Source organism: Pyrus communis, chromosome 16, assembly GCF_041283825.1.
Source record: "Pyrus communis isolate YQ-2024b chromosome 16, ASM4128382v1, whole genome shotgun sequence".
Classification (NCBI taxonomy): domain Eukaryota; kingdom Viridiplantae; phylum Streptophyta; class Magnoliopsida; order Rosales; family Rosaceae; genus Pyrus; species Pyrus communis.
The window spans coordinates 2832710-2842109 of NC_142580.1; the positions used below are offsets into that span (position 1 = coordinate 2832710).

The window sequence follows — 9400 nt, forward strand, 5'->3', positions numbered from 1 at the left end:
CCCCAAATCCTGCAAAACCCTAGAAATCCTTATCCCTTTACCATAACTAATCTCACAATCTTAACAACCCACCTCCAACTACCAGAGCCTTTTAACTGACTAAAGTAACCATTTTTAATGAACATAATGATGATACAAGGCAACTACTTTTGTTTTGACTAGACATAACTTCGAATTTAAAGACAATAAAACGAGCGTCTCACCCACATACGTAAAATCAATGCAAATTTAGTCCTGTAGCTAAATTATTCGAGCAGACTTAAAAGTGCATCAAGCTGACTAAACTAGTGTTCTCTCTCTAAACTCAAGTTTAAACCCGATTTTTTGTAATTTTATTTACATCATATTAGAATGTCGTTCAAATTAACTGAGAATGATAATCAATAATAATAAATTAAAAGTTTGATAAGACTGTTAGGAGATTGAAAGCAGCGCCGAATCCTTTCGCCTTCACCCTCTAGTCCTTATAGTTACTACTCTATTCTGATCTTAATAATAATTGTTATTTCTTTGTTGCTCTTCGAGAACTGTGCTTTTGAACCTCTCTCTCTCTCTCCGTCTCTCTGTCTGCTCTATATATTTTCTTAGCTTTTCCATAAGCGTAACAAGTAGACCAGAGAGCTCAGCTTTCTTGCTTCTGCTTCTGTATTTTTCCTCTTCTCTTCTTCCCTTTTTCCTTCTAACACGTTTGGATCTTTCTCAAATTCTGCTTGGGCCCCAAACCACTCGTGATTTGCCTCATATGAACATATATATATAGATATATATACAAGGGACCCATGTCGATATTTCTCATGAATATCACATCCATGATTGTAGTTTCTGCTTCCTAAATCCATTTCTCTTTTGGGTCAGTTTCTCATGGTTTTCTTCTTCCCATAAACTCCATCTCTCAACTCCTTTTTTTTAACTCTGTCCTAATCAAATTCCCCTCTGAATTTATTGACTTTTACTTCAAATCCATGAAGGGTTTTACTCCCATCAGTCTTGTGATTTCGGTAATCTTTCTGTTCTCTGTGGGTGTTTGGAGTTCTGAGGAAGCAGATGAAGGCGTAGCTCCGATGGAGAAAACAGAGCAGGAAGCTCTGTACTCTGCAGTACAAGGCTTTGTGGGTAAATGGTGGAATGGTTCAGACCTCTATCCGGATCCTTGTGGGTGGACTCCTATACAGGTACTTTTCTTTTCTTTTTTTACACCCACCACTTTCTGTACTGTCTCTCTGCAACATTGCTTAAATCCAAAGTTACCAACTTTATATTCCTTTTTGGTTTTTACTTGTACTCGACAAGAGGTTAAATGCCAATGTTGTGCTTAACCCTTGCTGGCAGCTTAGAATCACTAGAGTTTCGAGAAATTTAACGGGTGAATCCGAGTCACTTAAATAACAATGTATAGTATAGTAGAAAGACTCTTGAACAAGTCCCAATTATTTACACGGGTTTTTCCTTTGAAGTCGATGTGTATTTTTTATGTTAGGGTTCAGTGAGTTAACATTTTGCGTGTTCGTAATAGGTCAAAAGTTGTAACCTTTCTAGCGTTTGATACGAGTTTTTCAATTTCTACTGCAGGGGGTGTCTTGTGATTTGTATGATGGGGTTTGGTATGTGACCTCTATGAATATTGGACCTGTTCTTGACAACTCCCTAAATTGTTCCCCAAGTGCAAAATTTAGACCACAACTGTTTGATTTGAAGCACCTAAAATCCCTATCCATTTTCAATTGCTTCCTCTCACCCCACAAACATCCAGTTCCAATCCCCTCAGAAAACTGGTGGAACCTTGCTGGCAGCTTAGAATCGCTAGAGTTTCGATCGAATCCGGGCCTCACTGGACAAATTCCTGCAACCTTTGGCAGCCTCAGAAAGCTCCAATCATTAGTGCTAGTAGAGAATGGATTAAGTGGTGGAATACCAACAAATATCGGTGAATTAGTCCGATTGAAGCGGCTAGTTCTAGCCGGAAACTGGTTTACGGGCCAAATCCCCGGTGGGTTTGGTGGATTGAATCAGCTGTTAATCCTTGATTTAAGTAGGAACTCACTATCCGGGCCTTTGCCAATCACCATTGGAAGTTTGACTTCACTCCTGAAGCTTGACTTGAGCAGCAATCAACTGGAAGGGCAGCTACCTTTGGGGTTTGGTAATCTAAAGATGTTGACTTTATTGGACCTCAGGAGCAACAATTTCTCAGGTGGGTTGACCAAATCACTTGAAGAAATGCATTCCTTGGAAGAGTTGGTCTTGTCCAAAAACCCAATTGGTGGAGACATGAAAACCCTAGAGTGGCAAAACATGGAGAGATTGGTAATTTTAGACCTCTCTGGATTAGGTCTAATTGGTGAGATTCCGGATTCAATTTCAAACCTAAAAAAATTGAGATTTTTGGGTCTGAGTGAAAACAAGCTCACGGGCAACCTCTTGCCAAAGATTGCAACTTTGCCCTGCCTCAGTGCACTCTACCTCCATGGCAACAACCTCACAGGGGAGCTTAAATTCTCTGAGTCGTTTTATCACAAAATGGGGAGTCGTTTTGGAGCTTGGAACAACCCTAATCTCTGTTACGTCAGTGGAATGGTGCCAGCAGGCCATGTCCCATTTGGGGTGAGGCCATGTCAGCAGGGGGAGGAGGAGGTCACATTGGTTGACAAACCCAATTCAAAAACAGAGTTGGGTGATGAGATTTTGAATGAGAATTCACATTACGCTACTTCTTTGGGAATTTCAAGCTTCGGCATTGATGGGTTCTGGTGGCTTAGTGGATTTCTGCAATTACTGATGTTTCTGTTATTGACTTGATCCCTAAAGATCCCTTCGTTTTAGAACCTTACAACATAACTTCTCTAGTTAGAAGCAATTGTAACTTAGAATGTTATTGCTTACTTTGTTATGCTTTCTTTTGCCTTCTTTTGCCTCTTAACATGAATCAACTCAATATATATGCTTTCCTTTTCTCAATCAATCAAATTTAGGGGTGGACACAAAGCCGACCGAATCAGACCACTCTAAGTGGTTTGGTTTGCTTTTAATATTGAAATGTTTAATCTTGAAACAAAGCAAACCGCATTGCTTCACTGTTAGTAAATCTGGTCAAAAAATCGGCCAAACTTGGGGATAGACACTAAACCAATCGAATCAAACCACTCTGACGGGTTTGACTTGATTTTAACATAAAAATGTGTATTTTTTGACCGAACCAACCGTTTTGCTTAATAGTTAGTAGATTTGGTCGTGATTTGGTGGTGAAACTAATCCAAACTGAATTGTGGTCATCTTTTACATACGAAGTGGACCGCAACTCTGCTGCACATGTGACATGTATAATAATGGTACCATAGAAAATAAGAACATAGGTTTGGGCAGTTGCTTTACAAACCAATGTACAGCTAGCAAAATTCATTTGGGTTTCTTGCTAAACAGAGCAACCCCAACTAAGTATAAATGCTGGGAATTTTTGCAAGCAGTGGGAAGTGACTTCAATGGAATTTGGGTAAGAGTGCGATCCTTTTATTGCTTTTTTCAAAGGGAAAAAAGCTGCAAATAATGGCTTGACTTTAATACATTGAAAGTGAAATTTGGGTCACTATTGCTAGGTGGAGCTCGTGTTTTAAAGAAGACTAGTATGAAGGATGATTAGGTTGGACCCCTAAATACAATTCCAGATCCAATTGAAGGTAAATGCTGTGTCCACCAATGTGGAGGAGTGTCTCTGTTCTAGGACCTGTGTCAGTTTCTTTAATTTTCTTGGGTTTGATTGATTGGCTTCTGAATATTCCGTTTGGGAAAAGATGTGGTTTGCATGATTCCAAGTCATTGTATACACCCTTGAGTTTATCTCTCGTTTGTGAGCGTATACAACTTCTGATAGCTAAGAATATCTCTCATTTGCGAGCATATACGACATTTGATAGGTAAGAATCTTGTTGTTTCAAATGTTGTTATCACAGTTGAAAGTATCAATCTCACATTTGATAAATGATAGAATTTGAATTTGCTTGTAAGAGGTTAGACTACTCTCCATATTGCCAATTGGTTTTATAGTAAAACCCCAACTTTCTTCACAATATGGGGAGTAACCCTGTAACATCCCACATCGTCCAGGGGAGTGGATCCTATAAGCCTTATATGTATATTCTCATCTCTACCTAGCACGAGGCCTTTTGGGAGCTCATTGGCTTCGGGTTCCGTAGGAACTTCGAAGTTAAGCGAGTTTGCGCGAGAGCAATCCCAGGATGGGTGACCCACTGGGAAGTTGTGAGTTCCCAAAAACAAAACTGTGAGGGTGTGGTAGGGGCCCAAAATGGACAATATCGTGCTATAATAGAGTCAAGCCCAGGATGTGGTGGGGGCCCGGGGCGAGATGTGACAATTTGGTATCAGAGCCAATCCCTAGCCGGAATTGTGCCGACGAGGACGTCGGGCCCCTAAAAGGGGTGGATTGTAACATCCCACATCGTCCAGGGGAGTGAATCTTGTAAGCCTTATATGTATATTCTCATCTTTACCTAGCACGAGGCCTTTTGGGAGCTCACTGGCTTCAGGTTCCGTAGGTACTCTGAAGTTAAGCGAGTTCGCGCGAGAGCAATCTCAGGATGGGTGACCCACTGGGAAGTTCTTGTCTGAGTTCCAAGAAACAAAACCATGAGGGCGTGGTCGGGACCCAAAACGGACAATATCGTGCTACCATGGAGTCGAGCCCGAGATGTGGTAGGGGCCCAGGCGGGGGATGTGACAAATCCAACCTCTTATAAGCCCTTGCAGGTTTGGTCCCTCACCAATGTGGGACTTTGTCCTCACATTCTCACATGTTCACTCACGCATGACGAATTTTCAAGCCTAACACATGGACAACACAAACGGAGTGATGTGGAGCATGTATGGCTGTTGGGCTTCACACGTGGACCAATCTGCTCTGATACCATGGAGAAAATTGGAGTTCCACCATAAAACCAATTGATGTTATGGGGACAACACAAACAGAGTGATGTTGAGCATGTGTGACTGTTGGGCTTCACACGTAGACCAGTCTGCTCTGATACCATGGAGAAAATTGAAGTTTCACCATAAAACCAATTGATGTTATGGTGGAACCTCAGCTTTCTTCAATTCCTCTTTCTTCTGTTTGCCCTAATACTACGTAATGCTTTTCTGATGCTTTTGCCGCAAGAATTGAATGTATTTTTGTTAAACAAGATCACCATTTATATACAAGAGTTCATATGGTTCAGTTAACATGTCATGTAGCCAAAGTATTCTAACTGCAAAAGATTACATGGCAGCGGAGTGATGTTTACGCTCCCGTACTTTTCTCCGACACTATTTTCATCGTTTATTTTCATTGTATCTTATTTGATTCATTCAACCGAAGAGACAAAATATGAGGAAATGTGAGTGTGATTAGGTAAAACGTCGATGTTATTAAAGCCTATTGATGTGGCTTTCCATAAAGTTTTGATTCCTTATCATCATACAAGCCCCTTAAAAGGCTATGTTTCCAATTGGAAATATTAAATATTATTAAAGGAGCCACACTTTCCTTTTGCACCTTAACTTAGATAATGTGGTGACTGATTGGCAGTTGCTAGTCATGTAATGGTTTCGTGTTTTGGTAGAACAATGCATTGTATATTGTTGACTCTTGCACTTCTAATCACATAGTAGCGTTTTGATTCAATAATATAATAGCATACGAAGAAAATGTTGCATATGATGGTAAGTCATTTTCGTCTTTACACATCAAGAGAAACAATTCTCTTAACTCGCAGTTGAGAGGAAAATATCTCCGCACTTTCATTAATCTCGTTCTCTCTTAGTTTAGCCTCTAGGGTATCAATTTGCCCTAGAATTAGGAGGCTACTAATAACTACGGTTGTTTGATCATTGTGCACTGGCACAAGGTACATAGGTAATCTAGCTGTACTAGATGCAATAGAATCTTTCTTTACGCTCTTGTTCGTGATTCGTGCAACGATTCTTAGGAACGTGACGGTAATCTGAAATTCGTTAATTTTATTAGGTATGTCTTATAATAAATATAACAGAATTTAGGGTTTAGGTTTAGTGTTAAGAGTATAGGGTTTTGGGTTTTGGTCAATCTCTGAAGTACTGAAACTCTGTTTGATGCAGAACTGGAAAATTATACCGTCAACCACTCAACAGTGCACTACTGGGGAAGACAAAAAGCTTTTTAAGACTCTTTTCTGTTGGGCCTTGTTGGGCTTCACTATGCATTCAGCCCAATTTTATCCATTTAGTTTGTTGTGAGTTGCCGCAGTAATGCCAGGTCCAAATTTGAGGCTGATGTAAATTATTAGCAAAAGTTGGGAGATGTGACATTGTGAGTCGTGGCATTCTAAACAACAATACAAACCCGTGATTCACACATAAAGATTAACACGACTGTTGTTATCATATTTCCGCCACATACCACCACCAGGCCAGCTGAAAATGCTCTTTTCTGCCGCATAACTATATTGGAACACTGATTTAGACCAGCATTACGCGATAGGATAGTAGGGTTTAGTCTCGAATTAACAAGAGGTTTTCAAACAAGTAGCTAAAGTCGTTTTAACTTATTATAATTGGTTAAGGTTTGAACGCTACTATATGTACGATATGTGAGATATATGATAGAAGTTTATATGTTGAGCTGAGAGCTTTTATTAATACTTCAAAATTAAAGCTTTTCTCCACTCCTATGATGAGCATATTGTTTCTTATATTTCTACGTACTTAAGTTGCACGATCATTTTTTTAGAGTATTAATAATAGCTCTCATTTTTAATCCATCGTCATCAAAATAAAGTTCTAAAGGACCACACTTCCCATATGCATTTGTTTGCTTGTTTTAGTGCGGAGAATCGCATTAATCCAAACCTCAAAGTCCCTTTTCTAAAGGATAGAAAAAAGGAAAGAAAGAAAGCCAAACAAAGTCCCTTCATAATAAACTCATATGATCATGATGTGTATGAGTACTGGTGGTACTGGTGGTGGTGTTCCTCTCAGTCTGTAGCTAGTAATTGACTAGCAACGTTAATACCATAAACAAAATGGCAAATATACTCTAGCTACTTGCCACCATATTTCTAATTGATTTGTGACTAATGATTTTCCATATTAGAAAAAGTGAAACCCCCCGTGGGTAGCTCTTTTTTTATTTTATTTTTTCAGTTTTAGTGAGAAATGAAACTTCTACGGGAAACAAAAAAGCAAACCTAATTTTTGGATCATTGACTCATAACATGTTTTAAACGAATAATTAGCAGAAATAGAATACCTCCTAATTATTAAACATGCATGCATCCAATTAAGACCAAGAGTAGGAATATTTTCATTATCAAACTGTCATGTAATGTTACTAATTCATTTGTTATAAAATATTTGTAGACGACATGATCAATATATCATGGAATTAGGTTATAGTAACATAGATAAATATACGCGTGAATGCATTTGTAATATTATGTATCAATGAGCGAACTACCACATTGATGGCCATAGGATTTGGGGTTTTTTTTTTTTTTTTTTTTTAAATCTCTGGTCACTATGCACGCAACCAATTTATTGGTGCCACAATCTGTCACATGGGAAGAGCCATCACCAAATGGTATGTTTCACGCCCATTTCCACTGGTACGACTGGTCCCCAAAACCCTAATTTGAACTAGTATGAATCTTCTTCGACTTCAGAATTTTGGCAACGTAAGGGTTTTGCAACAAAACTTACGCTATTTATTCGATGACTCTGAATATTATTGTCAATTGTCAACAAAACCCAGTTGCCATAATCCCCGCCCCGGTTTTGGCCTGCAGTTGCGTCTACTTGCTCCGCATGTCGGTCTCAACAGGTAAGGTATATAACTATATATGTTACATTGTTTTCCATTTGTCTAATTTTTCTTTGATTTTGGATTTAATTAAACCTTAATCCTAATGCGGTGGCTAAACACTGGCTAATTAAAATGCTAATTTATACATGCAGCAGCAGCAGCTTGCACATCACATTGACGTTTGACATGGAATTTTTTTCATTAATCTTAAATTGCACTACCAAGTACCAAGTACCAACCGGTCCAACCGAGATGGCATTTGTCACGCGTTCAACACGCAAACTCTCCTTGCCAAGTCTGACTGAGTGATTTCAACCCATTTACCTGACTTGTTTACATCAGTAGTCCATGAGTCTTACATTATTTCTTGAAAATAATACTCAGCTAGATATAACATTATCAGTCAATTAAGGTGTACTACTTGGATTTTTATTTCAAAACACATCCCTTGGGTATATATTATTGAATCTATTTTCAAAATGTATACGCACATGCGTATGAAATATATGTAAATTAACGACGGAATTACGTATTAGTAATGTCAAATTTGTATCGATTATACATTAAAATACTTTGATATTATAGACTTAAAGTTTTATCTACATATTTTATCAACTTATCAACGATCATATCAACAATAAAAACAAGAGTCGAGTTCATAAGAAAGCATATATCTCAATCATTTTCTTTATTAACGCATGTACTGATATCACAACTCACAAATGAGATCACGTAGCAAAAACAGGTGTCCATCAAAAGTCATACGCATGAAAATTAAACAAAGAAGTTAGTGGACCCATTAAAGTCTTTTTCCTTATCAGACTTTCGCACGCAACAGATCATCTCATCCTCATGACTCATCGTTCTGTAAAAGAATTTTCATAAATGTTATTAGAAATGCCTGATAATAATTTAAGCCATAATTATGGACATTACAATCATAATTAAATGATGAACTATACGTATACACCAAAGCTGAGGGACTTGGACTAGACTATACCATCTACGTACGTTAAATAATTAAGTCGTCATAAACTTAAGGTTTGTTTCATTAATTCTGTAGAAAATGTGATCAAGTGATTAATTAGAGGTCCAACATGGAGGTTAATAACTTAATTTAATTATATAAGTTGATCATCTTGTACAGATACTACTGGTATGCTAACTTGCCGTCTCTGAAGTCCATTTTTAGCTGCGTGTGAGACAAGATAACTTTCTGTTCCCAAAAATTAGAAAAATGGAAAGGAATTCCATTATTTAAAGCAGCCCAAAGCTACTATTATCTTAATTTGGTTCAGAGCTGAGAAGCTACAACACACAAACAAACAGCCTTGACCAAACCGCGGCTTAAGCAAGTGCACCACAACACATTTATTTTTAGGAAAACTAATAAAAATGATTTGAAAACTTTAAATTTTAATGATAAGGACAAAATAAAGAGTAAAGTGAATAGTACCATGATTGACTTTTTAATGTAAAAATATAATTTTCATTAAAGTGAACAGTACCAGAAGCTTTTTCTTAAAGTTTCCTTTATTCTTCTCACTTATTCTGCATATCCAAGCAAAGTGGACC

The 9400-nt window shown here is 38.0% G+C and overlaps 1 protein-coding gene across 1 annotated transcript; it reads left to right on the forward strand.

Annotated features, from left to right (window-relative positions):
* Positions 1-512: 512 nt before the first annotated feature.
* Positions 513-2892, forward strand: LOC137730458 (piriformospora indica-insensitive protein 2-like). Its single transcript, XM_068469447.2, has 2 exons — positions 513-1172; positions 1570-2892. The coding sequence occupies exons 1-2, from the start codon at positions 963-965 to the stop codon at positions 2794-2796; spliced, it is 1437 nt and encodes a 478-aa protein (XP_068325548.1). The 5' UTR covers positions 513-962; the 3' UTR covers positions 2797-2892.
* The last annotated feature ends 6508 nt before the right edge of the window (positions 2893-9400 follow it).